Source organism: Mustela putorius, unplaced genomic scaffold (genome assembly GCF_011764305.1).
Source record: "Mustela putorius furo isolate JIRA1106 unplaced genomic scaffold, ASM1176430v1.1 tig00000421_pilon_pilon_pilon, whole genome shotgun sequence".
NCBI classification, from domain to species: domain Eukaryota; kingdom Metazoa; phylum Chordata; class Mammalia; order Carnivora; family Mustelidae; genus Mustela; species Mustela putorius.
In genome coordinates, this window is record NW_025421375.1 from 8605180 (window position 1) to 8629963 (window position 24784).

The 24784-nt window shown below is 42.5% G+C and overlaps 3 protein-coding genes across 3 annotated transcripts; all 3 read left to right on the forward strand.

Annotated features, from left to right (window-relative positions):
- The first annotated feature begins 382 nt into the window (after positions 1 to 382).
- On the forward strand, positions 383 to 1643 carry LOC123391995 (interferon alpha-1/2-like). Its single transcript, XM_045079698.1, has one exon. The coding sequence runs from the start codon at positions 848 to 850 to the stop codon at positions 1406 to 1408; it is 561 nt and encodes a 186-aa protein (XP_044935633.1). The 5' UTR covers positions 383 to 847; the 3' UTR covers positions 1409 to 1643.
- Positions 1644 to 15601: 13958 nt separating this feature from the next.
- Positions 15602 to 16406, forward strand: LOC123391996 (interferon alpha-1/2-like). Its single transcript, XM_045079699.1, has one exon. The coding sequence runs from the start codon at positions 15650 to 15652 to the stop codon at positions 16211 to 16213; it is 564 nt and encodes a 187-aa protein (XP_044935634.1). The 5' UTR covers positions 15602 to 15649; the 3' UTR covers positions 16214 to 16406.
- Positions 16407 to 21727: 5321 nt separating this feature from the next.
- Positions 21728 to 22407, forward strand: LOC101674940 (interferon alpha-1/2). The gene has a single exon (XM_004761809.3). It carries the CDS (start codon positions 21783 to 21785, stop codon positions 22344 to 22346), a length of 564 nt encoding a protein of 187 aa, XP_004761866.1. The 5' UTR covers positions 21728 to 21782; the 3' UTR covers positions 22347 to 22407.
- The last annotated feature ends 2377 nt before the right edge of the window (positions 22408 to 24784 follow it).

Below are 24784 nucleotides of genomic sequence, written 5' to 3' on the forward strand. Positions count from 1 at the left end.
AGCTTCATGTGGTGCATATTTTAGACTGAAACATAAATAGGTTACGATTATGATGTAATTCTATAAACCATAGTGAATACATTAGTAATTATATCTAGCGCTAAACAGGAAAAAATATTTAAACAATAACTTGATGCCTATCTAGTCACAGATGGGGTCAAAGATTATTTTCCTATGTAGGTCAACATTACAAATCAGTACAATAAACACAATTGCCTACTAAATTATTTTACGTATCAATTGCTGTTAACAATTGGAATGATTTTAAAAATTCAAATACATTGAATTCATTATTACATGTTTGTAGAAATTGTTCATTTGCATATGTGCATTATATATATGACAGATTATGTAAGTGAATTTAAATTGCGGGTCTCATCAAATTTAGTTAAACCGTTACACATCAATGGCTTTAAAATTTGACTTTTAGCTTAAAATTGTTAGTCATTCTTAACCCTGCATAGGTAAGAATAAAAAGAGTAAACTTCACACTTTCTTTTGTATGTACAGGCTCAGATATAAGTACAAAACGTAACTGTATACATACTGTATCCATGCTATTAACTTTCCTGGAAGTTCAATTAAAAACATCAAAGGAGACTCTGGAGGCAAGGGCAATCATGAAAAACGTGTATACGGAGTTGGGAAACCATGCTCAAACCCAAGGATAAAGTGCAGAAAGGAAATCAAAAAGAGAAGCAGAAAGAAAGGGAAACGTTCAGAAATCGAAAATGCGTATGTCCCCTACTTAACCCACATGCACAAGAGAAGATGTTCAGAGAACCTATAGCCACAGGTCCCAGACGTGCCCACCCCAGCCAGGCCAACAGCACCTACAGGATCCCCGATGGCCCTGCCCTGCTCCTTCTTGGTGGCCCTGGTGGTGCTCAGCTGCCACTCCCTCGGCTCTCTGGGATGTGACCTGCCTCAGGACCATGGCCTGCTGCACTGGAGGGCCTTGATGCTTCTGCAACAAATGAGGAGACTGTCTGCTAGCTCCTGTGACAACTACACAAACCACTTTGGCTTCCCCCAGGAGGCCTTCGACGGCAAGCAGCTGCAGAAGGCTCAAGCCCTCTCTGTCCTCCATGTGACGAACCAGAAGACCTTCCACCTCTTCTGCACAGAGGCCTCACCTACTCCCTGGAACACGACCCTCCTGGAGGAATTGTGCTCGGGACTTTCTGAGCAGCTGGGCCACCTGGAAGCCTGTCCCCTGCAGGAGGCGGGGGTGGGAGAGACGCCCCTGGTGAATGGGGACTCCATCCTGAGGAACTACTTCCAGAGAATCTCCCTCTATCTGCAAGAGAAGCAATACAGCCCTTGTGCCTGGGAGATGGTCCGAGCAGAGATCATGAAACCCTTGTATGCATCAACAGCCTTGCGAAAGAGACTAAGGAGCGGCTAGTGAGACCCGTTTTAACATGGAAATGATTCCCTCTGACTAATAACATCACACATTCCGGAGTCCTGCCATCTCAGAGACTCTCATTTCTGTGGTTGCAAAGACATAAACACAGTCAATTTGTCAAGTGTTTTCAGGACATGTCAACTCTACAAGCAGTAGTTGCTTCCAGATGACCTTCCCTATGCCTATTTACCTATTTAAATATTTATTTATGCAAATATCCATAAGATTCAGTTTTTTCATATAATATGATGTACACCTTTACATAATAGAATATAATAAAATATATTTTTAATATGTAATCAGTTTATCATTTTCTTTCTTTATGGAACTTTAAGGACAAAAGGGTTTTCAAGGAGGCACACCAGGTATGATTGTGTAACTCCGGTGGAAACTGGACAGCAGAATGCATTTACCGTCACACTGCATTAACACTGGAAATAACAACTCACTTTCTCTAAGACAACTTGCACATTGACCTTAGGGTATAGGACATAAAAAATACAGATCCTGATGTCTTCATCTTTGATTGTAGGGACATATAAATATGGTTGCTATAGGGATGGGATCTAAAAACCTCCAATTTAATGTTTTGACGATGATGAGTGTCATAGGAAAGACAGCAAAGAGAGGTATGTGCACACAGAAAAGCTGTGGACCCCTCGACAGGTCACTGGCAGACATGGAGACACGTATGTCGGGTGTTGGGGGCAGGTGAGCTGGCAGTTGACAAGAAACGCCTTGGCTGAGGTCCACATCTAGCAGGCAAAGCCAGAAACAGAGGTGGTTACGCAGGGAGACCGTGTCATGTGAGAAACAGACATAAACTTGATTCTGAGGCTCTTCAACCATTGAAGGGATGGGAGAGAAGAGCCACAAAGGAGACGGTGGACTCTTGGCCATAGCACATGGTAAGGGAGGATGCTGGTGAGTGTTTTTATGGAAGTAAATGTGTTTCAAAGACCATCAGCAGATTCCTGGAAGATGTGGATTGAAACTGCCTGTGATGTCAGAAACACAGAAGCCTTTGCTGACCTTCCTGAAAGTCAGTTTGGTGGAATGCATAAGCAGAGACCACCCTGGAGCAAGTGGGAGCATGAATAAGAGAAGTCAGTCCATCTGTCTTGGAGAAGAATATTGCATGGGATCTGGGAATAATGGGGTTTGTTATTCTGCGCATAGTTTGCACTTTTATGTCATTTCTATTTCCCTGAGTTTTTTTCATGGATTCGATGTTCTGCGCATCATGTTAATATGGTTAGTGTTGTATTTCTTTTTCATCATGACAGAATTTCTGACCGTGATTTATCGTGTCTTGTTTCTTACTTCCTTGCACATCAGCGAGCTGCTCGGCTTTAAGAATTCCCTTGCAGGAATGGATAACTCATTCAATCCTTCATCAAATTATCTATTACCACGGATAAGATCATGTTTCCTGGAATTATTTGGCATCATTAATTAGGTGCCTTAACCCCTCCTTGTGACTCTGTTTACTAAAGTGGCATAATATCCCATTGCTTTTTCTAAAGAGTTTGATGTGGTAAGAATTCTTCTCTGTTGCTCACCGCTAGTATTTCCTCATGTTCGGAATACCACAATGTTTGGTGGATAGCCACATCACGAGATTCCCTTGCACATAAAGACTAACAGACTTTCTTCAAAAATGAGGGTGGGAAGCTGGGTCAGGTATTCTCTCTCCTCATATTTACAGCAATGAGAAATCATTGGTCGAATGAGCTGAAAATACATGAATCAAGGAAATCCATGGAGCAATAGTGAGCTGTGTATAATTCAGGAGTACAAACAGATTTAACAGGACAGAAGAGCATGAATATTCACTGAACTCATGCACTGAAAGGAACCTAGAAGCGCATCTTCTGTAGGGAATGGCATAAATATGGTAGCAATCATCTTATCTTATCTCTGGCAGTTATTTATGGGAATATTGTTTGTCTCCTCCTCCAAAATCGTGGGAACAGCAGTCCTAAACTTCAGTACCTGACTTGCAGAGGAGGCCACCTCCCAAACTGGAATTCTGTTGTGAATTCTAGGAAAGGCTGGTCCATTCATCCCCCATTGGCAAGAAACATTTTTATTTATCACCAGTGATGAGACGGTGGCTTCTACGAACATCTGAAAGTTGAGAATAAATATCTAGTTGGAAGTGCAGAAGAACATGCTATTTCCTAAACCTTCTGGCACCCACGCTGCCCTCTACCCTCCCCCAACCCTCATTCCAGAACACACTCCCCTGTCCTAACAGTTACCTTCCTTGCCAAGGCAGTAGTCCCCACAGCCCCCTTGGCATTCACTCTCTTGACCTCTCAGCCTGTTCACACAACAGCTTTCTGTTCTGCTGTCATCTCAGCTTAAAGGTTTTCAAAAGGAGCAGCAGAAGAAAGCAAATAGTCAACAAAAATGCACTGAAATCTCTAGGTTTTGCAGAAGTACCTGCTAGAGAGGCTTTGCTCAGATTTCCATCCAAATTGATGGAACAGCAGCTGGGGCTGAAAGGAAACAGAAAGCAGGATCAGGTTGAAGGGTGGTCTAGTGAAGCTACTCTCTGGGAAGACCGCTTCCTGGTTGCCAAATGTGACCTCATCTGAGAATGTCCCTTCCAGCTACATAAAGCCTACTTGTGGACATCCAGAGGTTCTAATGCTGTCATAAACCCGTTTCCTTACTCTGTCTATAACAAAGCTTAAGTCTTGTCCTGATAATCCCTATAGCCATAGTCAGTTTTAATCCCAATGTTCTTGATTATTAAATACTGAAAAGTGTTGGAGAACCAAGCAGCAAAGGCCAAATGCAGGGGCAAGGGTAGTGAGTACCCCTGCCAACATTTTTAAAAAGATTTTATTTCTTTATTTGAGAGAGACAGAGAGGCAGAGCATGAGAGCAGGGAAGGTCAGATGGAGCAGCACACTCCCCACTGAGCAGGTAGCCTAATGTAGGACTCGATCCTAGGACCATGAGATGATGACCTGAGCTCAAGGCAGATGCTTGAAGGACTGAGCCAGCCACACGCCCGACCCCTGCCAACTTTCCATTCCCAGGCATTGCTATTTAGCCTGCCGGGGGAAATAGAGGAGGCAGGGCTCAGGGTTGGGTGTCCAGTGCTGGGAGACTCACCCTGCACTATTGGCCACAAGCAGCCAAGGTCTGGCAGTGACAGAAGCCAAAGTGTGCACTTGCCCTCCCTCCACCCTCCTGTCAGCTGATTGCTGTGCTGTGGAGTTTAAGGCCCCCAGAAATCCGGTCCCACACAGAAACACCCTAATTCCAGGGCTCCTGTGCAAAGAATCCCAGCGCTCAACTGTGCCTGTGTTGGAGCACTCCCTAAGTTCTTGTTACACCAGGAGTAGGACATTCCTTTGCTCAGAAAACCGAACTGACTTCTGGAAACATGTAAGTGTTGAAAGTCAGCAGCCGTGTGGGAACCTGGAAGGAGAACAGAAATGGGAAAGTGTCCACTGGATTAGTGACTTATCCTCAGGAGGTGGAACAGTTGGACAGTAGGGCAGCATTGAGTCAACTATATCTCTGTGTCCTTCCCGAGACTGAGAAGGTTCAAGTGGACACTGGGAGCACAGAATTCTTCTAGGCGGATGTTGCCCATGGTAGTGTCCCCACCGTGGGTGACCCTGACAGGACAACAGCCTGCAACGAGTTGGAAGGAGAAGGGTCAGTCTAGTGCCAGCTGCAAACATCTATCTCATTGGCAGAAAAAATCTAATGTCTCATGAGTACTCATTTAATTTTTAATTTTTATTTTTTTCATTAACATAATGTATTCTAGCCCCAAGTGTACAGGTCTGTATTTACACACTTCACAGCTCTCACTGTAGCACATACCCTCCCCAATGTCCATAACCTCACCTCCGTCTCCCTAACCCTCTTTCCTCCGGCTACCCTCAGTTTCTTTTGTGAGATTAGGAGCCTCTTAATGGTTTGTCTCCCTCCCTATCCCATCTTCTTTCATTTATTCTTTTCCTACTCCCAAACTGCCCATGTTGCTTCTAAACTTCCTCAAATGAGGGAGATTATATGATAATTTTCTTTCTCTCATTGAATTCATCCAATGGGCATAACCTCTCTAATTCCATCCCATCGTTGCAAATGGCAAGATTTCATTACTTTTGATGACTGCATAGTATTCTATTTTATATATATATATATACACCACATCTGCTTTATTCATTCATCTGTTGATGAAACCTAGGTTCTTTCCATAGTTTGGCTCTTGTGGACACTGCTACTGTAAACATTCAGGTGCACGTGCCCCTTCGGATCACTATATTTTATCTTTAGGGTAAATACCCAGGAGTCCAATTGCTGGGGTGTTCGGCAGCTCTATTTTCTACTTTTTGAGCAATCTCCATGCTGTTTTCCAGTGTGGTTGCACCAGCTTGCATTCCCACCAACAGTGTAGGCAGGTTCCACTTTCTCGCCATCCTACCCCGCATCTGTCATTTCCTGACTTGTTAATTTTAGCCATTCTGACTGGTGTGAGCTGGTATCTCATTGTGGTTTTGATTTGTATTTCCCTGACGCCGAGTGATGTGGAGTACTTTTTCATGTGTCTGTTGGCCATCTGCATGTCGTCTTTGTGGATATGCCTGTTCATGTCCTTTGCCCATTTCTTGATTCGATTACCTGTTCTTTGGTTTGCTAAGCTCTTTATAGATTTTGGATACTAGCCCTTTATCTGATATGTCGTTTGCAAATATCTGTTCCCATTCTGTCAGTTGTCTTTTGGATTTGTTAGCTGTTTCCTTTGCTGTGCTGAAGCTTTTGATCTTGATGAAGTCCCAACAGTTCATTTGTTTGCCCTTGCTTCCCTTTCCTTTGGTGATGTTCCTAGGAAGTAGTTGCTGTGGCTAAGGTCAAAGAGGTTGCTTCCTGTGTTCTCCTCAAGGATTTTGATGGATTCCTTTCTCACATTGAGGTCCTTCATCCATTTGGTCTATTTTCATGTGTGGTGTAAGGAAATGGTCCAGCTTCATTTCTCTGCATGAGGCTGTCCAATTTTCCCAACACAATTTGTCAAAGAGGCTGTCTTTTTTTCCGTTGGATATTCTTTCCTGCTTTGTCAAAGATTAGTTGACCATAAATTCAAGGGTCTGTTTCTGGGCTCTTTATTCTGTTCCACTGATCTGTGTGTCTGTTTTTGGGCCACTACCATATTGTCTTGATGATGACAGCTTTGTAATCGAGTTTGAAGTCTGGAATTGTGATGCCACTGATTTTGGCTTTCTTGTTCAGTATTCCTCTGGCTATTCGAGGTCTCTTCTAGTTCCATATAAATTGTAGGATTCTTTGTTTCATTTCTTTGAAAAAATGGATGGGCTTTTGATAGGGATTGCATTAAATGCGTAGATTGCTTTAGTAGTGTAGACATTTTCACAATATTTGTTCTTCCAATCCATGAACGTGGAACATTTTTCCATTTCTTTGTGTCTTCCTCAATTTTTTTCATGAATAGTTTATAGTTTTCGGAGTATGAATTCTTTGTCGCTTTGGTTAGGTTTCTTCCTAGGTATCTTATGGTTTTGGGTACAGTTGTAAATGGAATTGATTCCTTAAGTTCTCTTTCTTCTGTCTTGTTTTGGTGTAAAGAAATGCAACTGTATTTTGTGCATTGATTTTATATCCTCACGCTTTATTGCATTCTTATACAAATTCTAGCAGATTTGGACTGGTGTCTGGGGTTTTCCACATATAATATCATATCATCTGCAAAGCGTGAAAATTTGACTTCTTCTTTGCTATTTGCATGCCTTTAATTTCTTTTTGTTGCCTGATTTCTGAGGCTAGGACTTCTACTACTATGTTCAATAGCAGTGGTGGTAATGGACATCCCTGCCTTGTCCCTCACCTTAGGGGAAAAACTCTCAGTTTTTCTCCACTGCGAATGATATTTGGAGTGGGTTTTTCATAGATGGCTTTGATGATATTGAGGTATGTATCCTCTATCCCTACACTTTGAAGAGTTTTGAACAGGAAAGGGTGCTGTACTTCGTCCAATGCTTTTTCAGCATCTATTGAGAGTCTCATATGGTTCTTGTTCTTTCTTTTAGTAATGTATTGTATCACATTGATTGATTTGTGGATGTTGAACCAACCCAGCAGCTCAGGAATAAATCCCACTTGGTCATGGTAAATCATCCTTTTAATGTACTGTTGGATCCTATTGGCTAGTATTTTGGTGAGAACTTTTGCATCTGTGTTCATCAAGGATATTGGTCTGTAATTCTCTTTTTTGATGGGATCTTTGTCTGGTTTGGGATCAAGGTAATGCTGGCCTCATAAAATGAGTTTGGAAGTTTTCCCTCCATTTCTATTTTTTGTAACAATTTCAGGGGAATAGGTATTAATTCTTCTTTAAATGTTTCTAGAATCCCCCTGGGAAGCCGTCTGGCCCTGGGCTCTTGTTTGTTTGGAGAGTTTTTGATGACTGCTTCAATCTCCTTACTGGTTATGGGTCTGTTCAGGTTTTCTCTTTTTTCCTGGTTCAGTTGTGGTAGTTAATATGTCTCTAGGAATGCTTCCATTTCTTCCATATTGTCAAATTTGCTGGCAGATAGTTGCCCATAATATGTACTTATAATTGTTTGTATTTCTTTGGTGTTGGTTGTGATCTCTCCTCTTTTCATTCATTCTTTTATTTATTTGGGTCCTTTCTCTTTTCTTTTTGATAAGTCTGGCCCAGGGGTTTATCAATCTTATTCATTCTTTCAAAGAACCATCTCCTAGTTTCATTGATTTGTTCTATTGTGTTTTTTTGGTTTCTATTTCATTGATTTCTGCTCTGATCTTTATTATTTCTCTTCTCCTGCTGGGTTTAGGCTTTCCTTGTTGTTCTTTCTCCAGGTCCTTTATGTGTAGGGTAAGATCGTGTATGTGAGACCTTTCTTGTTTCTTGAGAAAGGTTTGTATCGCTATATATTTTCCTCTCAGGATTTCCTTTGCTGTGTCCCACAGATTTTGAATCATTGTGCTTTCATAATCATTTGTTTCCATTATTTTTTTCAATTCTTCTTTATTTTCCTGGTTGACCCATTCATTCTTTAGATGATGCAATTTAGTCTCCATGTATTTGGGTTCTTTCCAAATTTCATCTTGTGATGGAGTTCTAGCTTCAGAGCATTGTGGTTTGAAAGTGTGCAGGGAATGATCCCAATCTTTTGATACCGGGTGAGACCTGATTTAGGACCCAGGGTGTGATGTATTCTGGAGAATGTTCCAGTTGCACTGGAGAAGAACGTGTTTTTTGTTGCTTTGGGATGGAAGGTTCTGAATCTATCTGTTATGTCCCTCTGGTCCACTGTGTCACTCAGGGCCTTTATTTCCCTGTTGATCTTTTGCTTGGATGATCTGTCCATTTCAGTGAAAGGAGTGTTAAGTACCCTACTATATGTATTTTTGTCACTGTGTTTCTTTGATTTTGTTATTAATTGATTTATATAATTGGCTGCTCCCATATTAGGGGCATAGATACTTAAAATTGTTAGATCTTCTTGTTGGACAAACCCTTTGAGTATAATATAGTGTCCTTCCTCATCTCTTATTAGAGTCTTTGTCTTGAAATCTAATTGATCTGATATAAGGATTGCCACCCCAGCTTTCTTTTGATGTCCATTAGCATGGTAAAGTTTTTCCACCCCCTTTATATCTGGAGGTGTCTTCGTGTCTAAAATTAGTTTCTTGCAGGCAGCATATTGATGGTTTTTTTTTTTTATCCATTCTGATACCCTGTGTCTTTTGCTTGGGGTTTTCACCCCATGTGCATTCAGGGTAACTATTGATAAATATGAATTTAGTGCCATTGTATTGCCTGTAAGGTGACTCTTACTGTATATTGTCTCTGTTCCTTTCTGGTCTACTACTTTTGGGCTCTCTCTTTGCTTAGAGGACCCCTTTCAATATTTCCTGTAGAGCTGGTTTGGTGTTTACAAGTTGTTTTTGTTTTTGTTTGTCCTGGGAGATTTTTATCTCTCCTTCTATTTTCAATGATAGCCTAGCTGGATATAGTATTCTTGGCTACATATTTCTCTCTCTTAGTGCTCTGAATATATCACACCAGTTCTTTCTGGCCTGCCATGTCTCTGTGGATAAGTCTGTTGCCAATCTAATATTTTTACCATTGTATGTTACAGACTTCCTGTCCCTTGCTGCTTTCAGGATTTTCTCTTTGTCACTAAGACTTGTAAATTTTACTATTAACTGATGGGGTGTGGACCTATTCTTACTGATTTTGAGGGGGTTTCTCTGTGCCTCCTGGATTTTGATGCTTGTTCCCTTTGCCATATTAGGGAAATTCTCTGTAATAATTCTCTCCAATATACCTGCTGCTCCCCAATATCTCTCTTCTTCTTCTGGAATCCCAATTACTCTAATGTTGTTTTGTCTTATGGTATCACTTATCTCTTGAATTCTCCCCTCAAGGTCCAGTAGTTGTGTGCCTCTCTTTTGCTCAGCTTCTTTATTCTGTGTCATCTGGTCTTCTAGATCACTAATTCTCTCTTCTGCCTCATTTATCCTAGCAGTAAGAGCCTCTAGTTTTGATTGTACCTCATTAATAGATTTTTTTTAATACAACTTGGTTAGATTTTAGTTCTCTTATTTCTCCAGAAAGGGCTTTTATTTCTCCACACAGGATTTCTCTAATATCTTTCATGCCCTTTTTTGAGCCCAGTTAGCACCTTGAGGAACATCATTCTGAACTCTAGACTGAGATATTATGAAAGTCCATATTGATTAGGTCCCTAGCCTTTGGTACTGCCTCTTGTCTTTTTGTTGTTGTTGTTGTTTCCAGTGAATTTTCCCACCTCGTCATTTTATCCAGATAAGAATATATGAAGGAGTGAATAAAATACTAAAAGTGTGGCTAGGATGCCAGGAAAATGTGCTCTAACCAAGTCAGAAGAGACCCCAAATCATGGGGCGGTGGGAAGATATGGGGAAAATAGGAGTTCAGCAAATAAAAAATTAGAAAAAGAAAAAAATATAAAAAAGAAAATATGTATATTGGATTGGTGACTAGAACAGTGTCACACACATAATTTTGGGTATATTTTGGTCTCTTAAAATAAACTCTTTCCCAAAATTTAAAAGAATGAAAAATACACACACACACACACACACACACACACACACACACACATACATACTAAGGGTATGTTTACTAAGGGTAAACATGATGAAGGGATGGAATATGACTATAAAGTTGGACGTTTTAAAAAACAATTTCTAAAAAAGGAGTTGATAAGATTAGTGGAGAGAATTTGCTCAGGCTGGAGACTAGAATAAAGACCTGTGTAGATTTAGGGTATATTTTGACCTATTAGAAGAAGTTGTATCCCAAATTGTTTGGAAGAAAAAACCCTATGTGTATACAAAAGTAAAGTTAGATACACCGAAGGATAATATATGAGTTTAATAATGAAGGTTCAGAAAAGATTTTTTTTAATAAAAGGTATTGTTAAGATAAGATGTTAACATTTTAAAAAAAATGGTAAAGGAGGAAAGAGTAAAGTCAAAAAAATTTTAGCTTAAGAAAAGAATAAAATTAAAAAAATTAATTCATTTTGCCAGACTAAAGAACATGGGGAGAAAGTCATGAAATTCATGCTTTGCTTGCTCCTCCTCTGGAATTCCACTGTTCTCCTTGGAAGTGAACTTGGTCTTGGCTGAATTTCTTGCTGATCTTCTGGGGGAGGGGTCTGTTGTAGTGATTCTCAAGTGTCCTTGCCTGAGGCGGAATTGCACCTCCCTTACCAGAGGCCATGCTAAGGAATTCACTCAGGTTCACTGTTGGGAGCTTTTGTTACCTGAAGGGTTTCCATAGAGTTCTGTAGGATGGAGTGAAAATGGAATGAAAATGGTGGCTTCCCAATATCTGGCCCAGAGGAGCCGAGAGCTCTGGGCCCTTCTCCAGAGCATGCCTTTGGAGAAAAGTGCTCAATCACTCCCACCTCCCAGGCCTCTGGCCGCACTCCAAGCTCCCACAGCCCATGACCAAGTGTTGCTGGCACACAGCCCCACCTGGAGTCTCCAAACCCAGCAGATCTCTGCTCTCTTCTGAGAGGGTCTTCCAGGATCTTGTGGGGTCCCTGCTCACAGAGCAGTGGTCTGCCTAAGTCATGGATCACAGTTTGAGGTAGGCCCAACTTGAGAGCTCACTTCTGGACTCCCCGCTCTTATACCTGGGAGCTCTGCAACGCTCAAACACCCCCGAACCTTCTGTGTCCCCGCAGGAAATAAGACCACACTATCCGTGTGTGGGCTTCACCCCGGCTTAGCCTCTGGAGCGATTTCCCTCAGTGGAACAGAATTTTAAAAGTTCTGATTTTGTGCTCTATTGCTTCACCGCTTGTCGGGAGCTGGACCTTCCCCATGAGGTCTATCTTCCCATTGCTTTGGATTCACTTCTCCGCAGGTCCCACCTTTCAGAAAGTGGTCAATATTCTATTTCTAGAATTGCTGTTCTTCTCTTCAATCTCCTGTTGGATTAGTAGGTGTTTGGATTGGTTTGATAAATCACCTCGCTGATCTCCTGCTACCTGATGTAAAGTCAGCCCACTACTTCTCCACCATCTTGACTCCTCCCCACTCTCATGAGTGTTTGAAAGGGATCCTGAGAACTTGTCTTTGGAACTTCAAAGTTCCAAAGTCATGTAGGTGACTCCTCCCACACCTCCTGTCGCCATACACAGCCACAGTCAACAAGCCTTTGGCATCTACAGTGTGATCTTGATCACTCGCCTCCTCCATGTGACTGAATTCATGCCATGGCCTCTCCTGGGTCTCAAAACCTCTGTCCATCTCTATTCTTCACATCATTTAACAGCTGCTTCCAGACAAGCAGTTATCTCACAACTCCTTTGTGTTTCACCTTGGATATTGGTTCAATCTGAATATTCTCCCTCTGGGTTTCTGTTTCTCTCCAAGCAGCTGGATAAATAAGCAGAATCCAAATGGGGTAACTGAGAAAACAGATGTAATGGTTTCAAGGATCTCAGAAGGGTTAGACTACAATCACCATTAGTGTTATCATCTTAAAAGATCCTCATCATTATTCTAATCCAGGTCCAGAGCACAATCATTTGGATCCTTCAGTTCCCCTCGTCTTCCTATTGGATTTCTCAGGCAAACTTTTCCGGGCCTGAGTGGACTTATCAGGTAGGTAGAGCTCTCAGGCAGGGCGAGGATCCTGTCTCCTTCCAGAGGAGGTGAGCAGGTGATCCTGGCCGCCAGTCTCTTCTGGGCCTGTTGGTGTGACTCCTCTCATCTCTCCTCAGAGCCGAGTACATGTGGATTGAATGAAAGGAAAATGAGGTGGCTCCTCTTGTAGAGCTGAGGGCCTCATGGGGACCCAAGAGTTGCTCTTGTGGGATCCTCTGGCCAAGGCAGACACTTTCCTGACTTGCAATTACTCCGTACAGCCTTCATTTCCCCCCGTCTGCCAGAGCTGCTCGTCCCCAGTGTTGCTACATCAAATGGCTGACGCACACTCTGCCATTTTCTCAGCGGACAGGCCACTCTTTCACTTTTGTCACATTCAGACAGAACAGTTGTCTTCCCCCTCCCCCACACACAGCTGACATGTTTTGCTTTCAAGGAATGTTGACATGAGAAACAGAAAAAGTGATGTCTTCAAAATGAAAGAGAAACCCGGGGAAGCCCCTTGGCCCTCTCCTTCCTTCCCTCTGTGTGATCCTCATGAGGAAGTAAAACATGATCAGGACCAGCAAGTCAGAGTATGTCCAGTAAAGCATGTGGAAATATTAAGTTATTCACATTCTCTTTGTTGTTGTTACTTAAGTTGAAGATGCAACACCATGAATAAGGAAAGGTAACAAGGAAGCGTGTCCCTGACACCATAGCCTGGGCCTCACCCCCTGCATTCTGAGCACCAGACAGATGGCCAGACGAAGCTGCCTACTGGAAACACAGAGTCTGAATGAGCTAGTGAAAGTCATTACTTTCTTTGATGGAAGTTTCTGGTGAGACACCCAGTGAATTCCCCCTGTGCTCTGCTGAGAAATTTGAACCTAACAAGTGTTCTCTAGTTTCAGGAAAATTTGAACCATGGGGTATCCTGGGTGGCTCAATTGGTAGAGGATATGATTCTTACTCTAACTTCAGGTCTTGATGTCAGACTGTGAGTTCAAGCCCCATGTCAGTGTCCACGCTGTGTGTGGAGCTTACTTTAAAAAATGAAAAATGTTAAAATTCAGAGCTGTGATGGCACAATAAATGTATTCCGTTATTCAAGGTGAAAAGATGATAATCATTCTTTCCTCTACTTGGAGAAAACAAACATTTGCCCTCAGCATCTGAGAAGTTGACACCTTCTTCTGGTCAGGAGAGAAGGAGGTCAGCCCTGAGAGGGTCCCCAGTACAAAGACTCCAGGAACAAGGGCAAGGATCTAGGGGCAGGAAGTGCTTTGCTAACAGAAAACCAGCCCCTGCACAGTAGCGGTATCTAGAATCCTCCACACATTGTGAGCCTGTCCTCAGGAGTGAGCCCACGAGAGCCTGGATGGAGGACACTCAGTCACTGCAGAGGAATGAGGTTAGTAGAGTTGATAACTATCTTGTCAGTGAGGTATTGTTGGGAAAATCCAGTCATCTGGATTTAGAACCTTGACACCTCCTCTTCCCAGACAAGAACCAGGCTTCCTGCTGGGGGCACTTGCAATGCCTTAGAGGGTTCTAACAAAACCTTGGTATTTATTGTCGTTCACTGGGGTTTTTTTTTTGGATATTACATAAGAAGCAATGGCATAGAATTCTTGGAGGACACAAACTGTCTGTAAGGTCAGTGTGACAAACCTAGGAATAACAGGAATCCTTTAGGATTGGAGGAATTTCTCTCCATCATTTCCTGGGTCTCAGAGTCTTACCTGGACAGGTGATCTTTCTTACTGGTGAGCTGCCAGTGGTGTCTTGTGGCCATTGCTGAAATCTGAGGCCTGTTGTGATGCAGGCTTTAGAAATGAAAACACAAATACATTAAATTTTATGATTTAGCTCTACAAAACTCAATCAACACCTCAGTAATTATCTAGTGTTAAACAGAAAAAAACATTTTGACAATACCTTCCAGAGTACGTAGTAGCAGGTGAAGTTAAAGATGAGGTTGTCGTGGTGCCTGCGGGGCTCAGTCAGTTGGGCGGCCGATTTCAGCTCAGGTCATGATTCCAGGGTGCTGGGATGGAGCCTCGCATCAGGCTCCCTATTCGTTGGGAGCCTGCTTCTCCCTCACTGTCTGCCCGTTGCTCTGTCTACATGTGCTCTCTCTGTATCTATCTCTCTGTCAAATAAATAAATAAAAATCTTAAAAAAATGATTTTGTCATATGAGGCAACATTCAAATTCAGTGCACTAAAAAAACACGTTAAGTAATCATTCCAGTTTTTACTTGCATTTAGCAATCTGGATTGATTGTAAATGTTCAGGTATACCAAATTCATTATGTCCTTTTAGAAATTGTTAATTTGCATATGTACTCCATATACATCACTGTATACATGTAAAGAATTTATAAGTCACTCATCAAGTTTACTTATATACATAAGCATCAATAGCTTTAAAATATAACTATTAGCTTAAAATTTTTGGTTTCTCGACCCTGATTTGGATAAACGTCACTCCTTTTTATTTTTTTTATTTTATTTATTTATTTGACAGAGCAAGATCATAAGTAGGCAGAGAGGCATGCAGAAGGGGAGGGGGGGAAGCACACTCCCTGCCAAGCAGTGTGTCGGATGTGGGACTCAATCCCAGGACCCTGAGAGCATGAACGGAGCCGAAGGCAGAGACTTAACCCACTGAGCCACCCAGGCGACTTTTTTTTTTTTTTTTTTTGGTCAACCTTTTTTTTAATTAAAGCACAGACAAAAATACGCTATATAACGATATATACTGTGTCTCCGTGCTATTGAGTTTTCTTCAAAGTTGCATTTAAAAAAAAAATCCAAAATTATTCTGGAGGCAAGGATAATACTTAAAGAAAATAATACATGGTTGAGAAACCCATGCTCCAACCCAAGTAGAAAGTGTAAAAAGGAAAGCAAAAAGAGAAGTAGAAAGTAAGGGAAACGTTCAGAAATCGAAAACTCCTGTGTCCCCTACTTAAACCACACGCACAAGACAAGATGTTCAGAGAACCTAGAGCCACGGTTCCCCAACTTGCCCACCCCAGCCAGGCCAACAGCATCTGCAGGATACCCCATGGCCCTGCCCTGCTCCTTCTTGGTGGCCCTGGTGGTGCTCAGCTGCCACTCCCTCGGCTCTCTGGGATGTGACCTGCCTCAGGACCACGGCCTGCTGCACTGGAGGGCCCTGATGCTCCTGCGACAAATGAGGAGACTGTCTGCTAGCTCCTGTGACAACTACACAAACCACTTTGGCTTCCCCCAGGAGGTGTTTACCGGCAAGGCGCTGCAGAAGGCTCAGACCCTCTCTATCATCCATGTGACGAACCAGAAGACCTTCCACCTCTTCTGCACAGAGGCCTCACCTGCTCCTTGGAACACGACCCTCTTGGAGGAATTGTGCTCAGGACTTTCTGAGCACCTGGGCCTCCTGAAAGCCTGTCCCCTGCAGGAGGCAGGGGTGGGAGAGCTGCCCCTGGTGAATGGGGACTCCGTCCTGCGGAACTACTTCCAGAGAATCTCCCTCTATCTGCAAGAGAAGCAATACAGTCCTTGTGCCTGGGAGATGGTCCGAGCAGAGATCATGAAACCCTTGTATGCATCAACAGCCTTGCAAAGGAGACAAAGGAGCGGGAAGTGACACCCATTTCAACATCGAAATGGTTCTCTCTGAAGAATACTATCACAATCCCATGTGTCCTGTAGTGTCAAAGACTCTCATTTCTGCTGTCATCATGACATGAACTGAATCACTTTGTCACATGTGTCCGGAGTATTAGGCAACAAGAAATCAACGTTACAAACACGTCTTGCTTGGAGATGACCATGCTGATCTGCCTATTTAACTATTTATTTCTTTATTTCACTATTTATAAGATTTAAGTTATTTTTTGTTGTATTATATTAGTTGTATTCCCTTTGTGGTTAAGAGAATTGTATATGTCTTATGGATATTAAATTCTTTATTTTCTGTTCATTAAATGTTTCTATAGAAAACTTCTTGCGTTTGTTTCTAATTGAAGCAGGAAACTAGTCTGATTACAACCTGATGAAAGAATGGACTGTACCACTCTCTCCGTCATTACTTTGTTTTCACATTAGACGTGATCGCATCGACTTCCCGGAAGTCACTTTGCATGCTGTCGTCACGGGAAAGGCAGACGTCCCAAACCAATGCTGTGTTTGTGTCTTGGATTTTGTACAAAAACTAACCTTGGGACAACAATTGTAGTGAAGTAATATCAGTTATGTTAAAGGGAAGAGTGAGAAGAAGGGCAAACATGAATTTTGTAAGTAGCAAAGGAAGCAGACATGTCAGGATATAAAATGAAAAGCACCAGATACATTCCACATCACACGGTAGACACCCAAGTGCGAATATTCTTTAGCAAATGGATCGTTCAGGGTCACCCGAGTGGCTCAGTAGATTAAGTGTCTGCCTTAGGCTCAGGTCAGGATGCCGCGGTCCCGGATCAAGCCCTGCGCCAAACTCCGTGTTCAGCTGGGAGTCTGCTTCTCCCTCTCACACTGTCCTGATTGTGTTCACTGTCTCTCTCTCTCTGTGTCATATAAATAAATAAAATATTTAAACAAAACAAAATAAACAAATCAAAAGAACCAACATGGATCCTTGATCCTGCCATTTACAAGCCATTCCATTCACAGAAAGCCCAGGGAGGGAAGTGGTTGCCTGGGAAAGGAGCGTAGAATGAGATATGGTGCCTCAAGCCTCCCCTGGTTAAGGGAGAAAAGAGCCACACTGCAAACAAAGGTGGAATGTCCCTCAGGCAGTAGTATAAGAGCAAATTTTAGATAAGAATCTGTTTCAAAGCCAAGAAAGGCTTCAAGGAATTGTGTCATAGCAAAGGGTGCATGGAAAGGGTCCATGAAGCTGGGAAGTAGAAGGGTTGTGACCAAGGGGACCGGCTGTTTTGACTGAATTACTCACCAGGAAACCATACTGGTGACAGAGGAAAGGTGAGGAACAGAACAGAGCTATGACTATAGATAGAGTATACATCTGAGAGATTTATGTTCTTTGGGCTAATTAAACTTCCATGAAAAAATGAAAAAGTAATTGAAATGGGTGATGCCTTCTAATGTCTTCTAAGCCATGTAAAGCATATCTAAAGAAAAGCAAACAAAAATGAAAAGACCTGAAAAGTGTATCGGAACATTCTGCAAATGAAAACACGCTCTCCTATTGAAGACTCATGAATAGAAAGAACTGAAGATGAATGAGGGGACAGGGCACCGCCCACTGTTCTGCCAGGCCATCAGAAGCCTTCAGGTGCAGCACCCAGCCGCTCTGTGGGGATCCTACTGGTTCCCCCAGCAGCATCTCAGCTCTGGGCTGTGAGCTGCCTCCTGGCCACGGGCAGCTTCACAGGGGGAACCACTGCTTCTGAACAGAGGAGGAGCATCAGTCCCTTCTCCGGAACCAGGGACACCTCCACTGCGACAAGGTGGGTGGTTCCCAGTTCCAGGAGGTTCATGCCAAGTCTGTCCTCCACGAGATGCTGCTGCGGAGCTTCACACTCTTCCTCACCTGAACCCATCCCTGCTGGGGCAGCCAGAACACTGGAAACCTGCGTGGTACCTGCGATGGGAGTGAGGGAGCCTCCCCTGGGTTTGAGGGCCCTGCCCTGGCCTTGAAGATGTGCTACCAGAAAATCCATCTCCATCTGAGACAGAAGAAACAGAGTGATTACCTTGGAAGGAGTCTGGGTCAAAATCAGGTGACCCAACTCTTCTTCTTCAAATGAGGACATAAGAAAAGGGAAATGATAAAATGGAAGAGAGCGGGAAAGGGACCTAGAAATTATATTCTTGACCTACAACACTAAGCCACATAGCCATGAGTTCCATCTTTCTAAATCCTCCTCTTTCTGCTTCAGCCATATAATGTGTTGAGTTAACTTACTCAGCATTGTGGGTAAAATGTCTCTTTGGCAGTACTGTCCCTAAGGGCTTCCGTCGGCAGGACAGAGCTAGCTGAAGTTGTTCACGTGTTCACCAATTGCAGGATCCTCTGGTTTCTGGATCAACACAGAACCTGTTGGAACGTTGTTCCTGATGTCACAGCTGCAGCAACAAGAACAAACCAACAACCCCAAATGCAAGAAGAGAGAAAACAATAACTCTCTTAGATCCACTCACAGCTGAGGTCCCAGGGCCATTCTCATCTGCAGTACCAGGAGAAAAAGGAGCTCTCAGACAATCACACTGGCCAGGAGAAGGCACTGGTAGGAACTCGAACTATTACAGAAGCCTGGCTCAAGGCTCTGTGTGCTTCCACTGGACGGCTATAATGTCCAGTCCTCCCTAGTTGGTGCAGCCCACTGGTTTGTGAGTTGTACCTTGGGAATGACCACTAGGCTGCCCCTGTTAAGAGCAGAGGGAAATCTGCTGCTTTGCCAGCAGAGGGAGGGGGAAAGCAATCACTCTAGAATAGTCTGAGGCTACCTTCACAGTGCTAGAGGCCAAAGGGATCTGTGACCAGTAGACTGTAGGAGGAACGTCAGAAGAGGGGACAGCAGACTCCTCACTGGAGATGCAGAGGTGAGTCTGGACTCTCCAACAATGCATGTCCTGGAGACATTAAATCACAATGTGTCTTCCATATTTGGAAATCGAGGCACGGTGCTGAAAGTCCTTCCGTCTGACATGAGAGTGGAATGAGAAGATTCCCTAAAACTTCAGAGAATCTTTGACATTTAAGGCTGAGAAGGAGTAGGGGAGCCTGTCAAGGGCACAGCGATAGGGCAGCCAGTGCAGGTGGGACACCACCAGGGAAGGATGATCTCCAGGAAGCGTGGCAGAAGGGAAGATTCAGAATTTCCCAAGAGGAACCTCAGGCAGGAATTTATCCCATGGGCTACAGGACTGTGCCCTGCATCTGGAATTCTGCTTCCATCTCCTTGTCTGATCAAGAGAACCTCACTGGAGCTCTCTGCAGCTCAGTTTCCCCAGATATAAAGTGAGGTGGAAATATTCTTAGAGCTGTTGTGATTATGAAGTGGCACATTTCAAAGCATCTAAAATCTTCCACTGAGTGAGAGTTTAACAGATGTGGACTATATTCTTATGTTTTCCCCCAAAAAAGTGATCTTCTCTTAGCCTTTTACCTATGACTGACTGCAAAGGGCTGATCCTCCAATATATCGTTGTGAATAAAAAATACCGATTCGCAACAGGTGTCCTAAACACTGAACGAAATATGTTACCCAGTAATGTCATACGTATACATATACACTGTACCTATGTCCGCATACTCGATGTGTTCTGGTACAGCACATGTCCCCTTCCTCCACGCCCTCCGAGATCCCATCCTTTCACTCTCCAATCACAGAGTTTCCCTCTCCCCAGTGGAGAAACCTCCTGTGAGCTCCCCTCCCCACTCCCTCCTCAGGAGCCTCTCCTGCCCATTCACACAGCTGCTTCCTTTTCCTTTGTGGTTTCTGTCTGGCCCTTTTACTTCCAATTACCAAGCCACAAAGAAGAACACAAGTTGTTTGAAACTTCCAGGTTTTTTCAAAACTCTCCTAGCAGAAGCCTTGTTGTTTTCTTTTCTCCTGGTGACTATTGCTGACCTGAGGGAATGTCCCCACTGCAGTGATGTCACAGTGGCAGGAGCAGAGAGGAGATAGGAGCAGGAGGCTGCTGTTCTGTGGCCCGTCACAGTCTTTACAGGGGAGGCTGCCAGCGAGGGGGCAAGGTGGGCTAGACAGTGACCAGGTGTGCACACGGGCTCGTGTTGTATGTAGAAGTCTGTCCCCCGGTGGGAGATTCTCCTCCAGAGCAAGCAAAGAAACACAAGCAAACACAAACAAAAACTTTCCTGGAATGAACGGACTCTGCTTGTGTTATAAGCCCTGAACTTCAACAAAAATACCCCCTCCCTTTTTTTTTTTTAAAGGAGCAGATTCGTTCCTAGTAAAAGTGAGAAGAAAGTCCTGAGTTATTCCCCATCTGCCTTGCTCTGGAGCTTCAAGGTCTCTCCCACATTTCAGCATCCCCCCACCAGAGGGAACACTTGTCCAGTTGCTTCCAACAATGTAACAAGTAGTTCTAGGGTTGGGAACAAGGCTTCAGCATGCCATGGCTTGTCTTGTGGACGTTGCTAGTGTTTGAAATTGTTTTGATGTGGGCTTTGGAAATGAAATACAAATAGATTCTACCAAATCATTTAAGTATTCCAAACTTATTCATTGCATCAAGAATTCTATCAGGTATAAATAGAAAAAATATTTTGAGAATAACTTGTAGAGTTATTCTCAAAATATTTCTCAATAATTATCAAAGAATTATTATTATTATATTAATTATATTAATATAATATATTATATTAAATAATATTATATTATATATTATATTTAATATCAATATTATTATATTATACATTATATATAATTATATTATTATAATATATAGTATATATATTATTATATTATATATCTGTATAATTATAATAATTATATTATTATATTAATTATTTCTCAAAATAATTCTCAATATTATGAGAATAACTTGATGAGTATCTAGTGCAAGAAAAGTTAATTGAGGCCATGAAAATACAGTACACAAAAAACAAACAGCCAATAAATAATTGAATAATTCTTTGGCTTTTTGCAATTTGGAATGATTATCAATATCTATGGACACCGATATTATTATGTCTTTCTACAAATTCTTAATTAGCATTGTACTTTTATATTTCCATTTAAGTAAGAAAAAATTTAGAGGTCATTCATCATAATTAGATATCCTGTAAAGAATAAGTAGCTTAAACTATAGCTCTTAGTTGAAATTTTTGTCCATCTTAACACTGAATTAAATAAACAGAGTAAAATGAACACTTTCCTTTCTAATCTATTAAGCAGAGCTATACATACATAACTATATAGACTGTAGATCCATGTTACCAAGTTTTGTTGGAAGGTTCAAATACATAAATATTCAAAAGACTGTGACAGGAGGCAGCAATAGGAAAAAGAAACGGTTGAGAATCCCACGCTCTACAACCCAGGAAAAAGTGTAGAAAGGAAAGCAAAAAGAGAAGTAGAAAGGAAGGGAAACATTCAGAAATCGAAAACTCCTGTGTCCCCTACTTAAACCACACGCACAAGACAAGATCTTCAGAGAAGCTAGAGCCATGGTTCCCCAACTTGCCCACCCCAGCCAGGCCAACAGCATCTGCAGGATACCCCATGGCCCTGCCCTGCTCCTTCTCGGTGGCCCTGGTGGTGCTCAGCTGCCACTCCCTCGGCTCTCTGGGATGTGACCTGCCTCAGGACCATGGCCTGCTGCACTGGAGGGCCTTGATGCTCCTGCGACAAATGAGGAGACTGTCTGCTAGCTCCTGTGACAACTATACAAACCACTTTGGCTTCCCCCCGGAGGCCTTCGACAACAAGCAGCTGCAGAAGGTTCAAGCCCTCTCTGTTATCCATGTGACAAACCAGAAGACCTTCCACCTCTTCTGCACAGAGGCCTCACCTGCTCCTTGGATCACGACCCTCCTGGAGGAATTGTGCTCGGGAATTTCTGAGCAGCTGGGCCACCTGGAAGCCTGTCCCCTGCTGGAGGCAGGGGTGGGAGAGCTGCCCCTGGTGAATGGGGACTCCATCCTGAGGAACTACTTCCAGAGAATCTCCCTCTATCTGCAAGAGAAGCAATACAGCCCTTGTGCCTGGGAGATGGTCCGAGCAGAGATCATGAAACCCTTGTATGCATCAACAGCCTTGCGAAAGGAATTAAGGAGCAAGAAGTGAGACCTGTTTCAACATTGAAGTGATTTGCACTAACTAATAATGTCACTCTTTTCGGAGTTCTGCCATGTCAGAGTGTCTCATTTCTGCTGTCGCAAAGACACAAACACAGTCAGTTTGTCAAGTGTTTTCAGAATATGTCAAGTGTACAAGCAGTAGTCGCTTACAGATGACCTTGCTCATGTCTATTTATCTATTTAAATATTTATTTATGGAGATATATGTAAGATTCAATTTTTTTCATATTCTATGATGTGTACCTTTACATTGCAGGATATAGTAAACTTTTATCTTTTATGGAATTTTACTACTGGCATTCTTTTAAAAGAGTAACACTATGGATGCCTGAATGGCTCAGTGGGTTACACCTCTGCATTTGGCTCAGGTCATGATCTCAGGGTCCTGGGATCAAGCCCTGTGTCCACTTCTCTGCTTAGTAGGAAGATTGCTTCACCCTCTCCCTGCCTACTTCTGATCTCTCTCTCTCTCTGTCAAATAAATAAAATCTCAAAAAAAATAAAAGCGTAACATTAAGTCTAAATGTGCAGCTTCACTGAAGAATGGATGGCAGAATTCATTTACCCCTGATATTATTTTAACATCAGAAGTAACAACAGACTTCTAAGATAAATTTCACGTTTCCCTTAGGCTATAGGACATAAACACATATCCTGATGTCTGTATCTTTAGTTGCCATGGGATGGAATCTAAAAACAATTCTCTTACCTAATGTTCCATGAAGAAAGAAAGGACATGACTTCTCTCACCTGCTGCTAGAACAGAGACGGTGAAGCACACAAGAAGTGCACACAGAAAAGCCGTGGACCCCTCTACAGGTCACTGGCAGACACAGAGGCACATATGTCCAGTGTTGGGGGGAGGTGAGCTCTCATTTGACAAGAAACACCATGGCTGAGGTCCATATCTAGCAGGCAAGCCAGAAACAGAGGTGGTCATGCAGGTAGATGGTGTCATGTGAGAAACAGACATAAACTTGATTCTGAGGCTCTTCAACCATTGAAGGGAGGGGAGAAAAGAGCCACAAAGAAGACGGTGGACTCTTGGCCATACAGCACAGGGTAAGAGAGGATGCTGGTGAGTGTCTTTTAGGACGTAAATGCGCTTCGAAGACCATCAGCGGATTCCTGGAAGATGTGGATTGAAACTGCCTGTAATGTCAGAAACACAGATGCCTTTGCTAATCTTCCCGAGAGTCTGTTTGGTGGAATGCATAAGCAGAGACCACGCTGGATTGGGTGGGAACATGAATAAGAGAAGTCAGTGCATCTGACTTGGAGAAGAATATAGCATGTAATCTGGGAACAATGTGGGTTAGTTCTTCTGTGCATAGTTTGTCCTGTTATGCCATTTTTTTTCCCCTGAGTGATTTTATGGAATTGATGTTCTCTCAAATCATGTTAATGTGTTAAATATTGCATTTATTTTGAACCATCCCTTAATTACTGATAATGTTATCCTGTCTTGGTTATTATAACCTTGTATAGGTTAGGAATAGATAACTCATTCAATCCTTCATCAAATTGTCTATGGCTACCGATAAAATAATGTTTCCTGGAATTATTGGTTTTATTAATTAAGCTACTTAACTTTCATTATGGTGACACTAGTTTACTACAGAAGCTATATACTGCATTTCTTTTTCTAGGGGAGTTTGCTATGATAAGAATTCTTTTATGTTACTTGCCAGGAATTCTCCCTAATTTTACGGGTATCACAAACTTCCATGAATTCTGAAATAACAAAATTATCATGGACAGAAAGACTGACAGGCTTTTTTCACACTTTGAGTGGGTAGCTGGGTCAAGAAATCTCTTAATATTTAAGGCAAAGAGAAAATTGGTTACCATCAGCTGAAAATACGAATCATGGAAGGAATCATGAAAATCCATGGAGTAAGAGCAAGTTGTGTATATTTCAGGAGTAAAACCTGATTTAATAATTATAACAGAATATCGTGAATATTAACCCAACTTTAAATGCAACTAAGATCACATGTTCCCTAGAGTAACTCATTTGGGAAACAAAGGAAAAGGAAAGTTACATTTCCTTTCTACCTACAGCCCGTGGACACTCCAGACATGTAGAGCGACATTCCTCTAGGAACTCAGCTGACTCCATGATAAATCTATGCTAAGGGCAAAAGGCAATCTTAGCCCAACCCCCAGCATTCTGTAAGTCTATTTTAAGAGATAAAAATTCCTTTGGAAACTTCCTTTATCTCCAGCCCCCAAGATACACTTTGGAAATCATCCCCCTAACCATATGACCCCCCAATAAACATATGAATGGTTTCATGACGAAGGTTTTATAGACAGTAATAAATGATCTTTTCCCAACAACAGCCAGGACCCCTCAAGGTCCTGGAAGCCTTGTTTCCAATATTCCTTATAGACTTATGCTATCCATAACCTCCTCTCAAC

Coding starts and splice junctions, on each gene's coding strand:
- LOC123391995 (XM_045079698.1), top strand. CDS start 848: ATGGCCCTGCCCTGCTCCTTCTTGGTGGCCCTGGTGGTGCTCAGCTGC.
- LOC123391996 (XM_045079699.1), top strand. CDS start 15,650: ATGGCCCTGCCCTGCTCCTTCTTGGTGGCCCTGGTGGTGCTCAGCTGC.
- LOC101674940 (XM_004761809.3), top strand. CDS start 21,783: ATGGCCCTGCCCTGCTCCTTCTCGGTGGCCCTGGTGGTGCTCAGCTGC.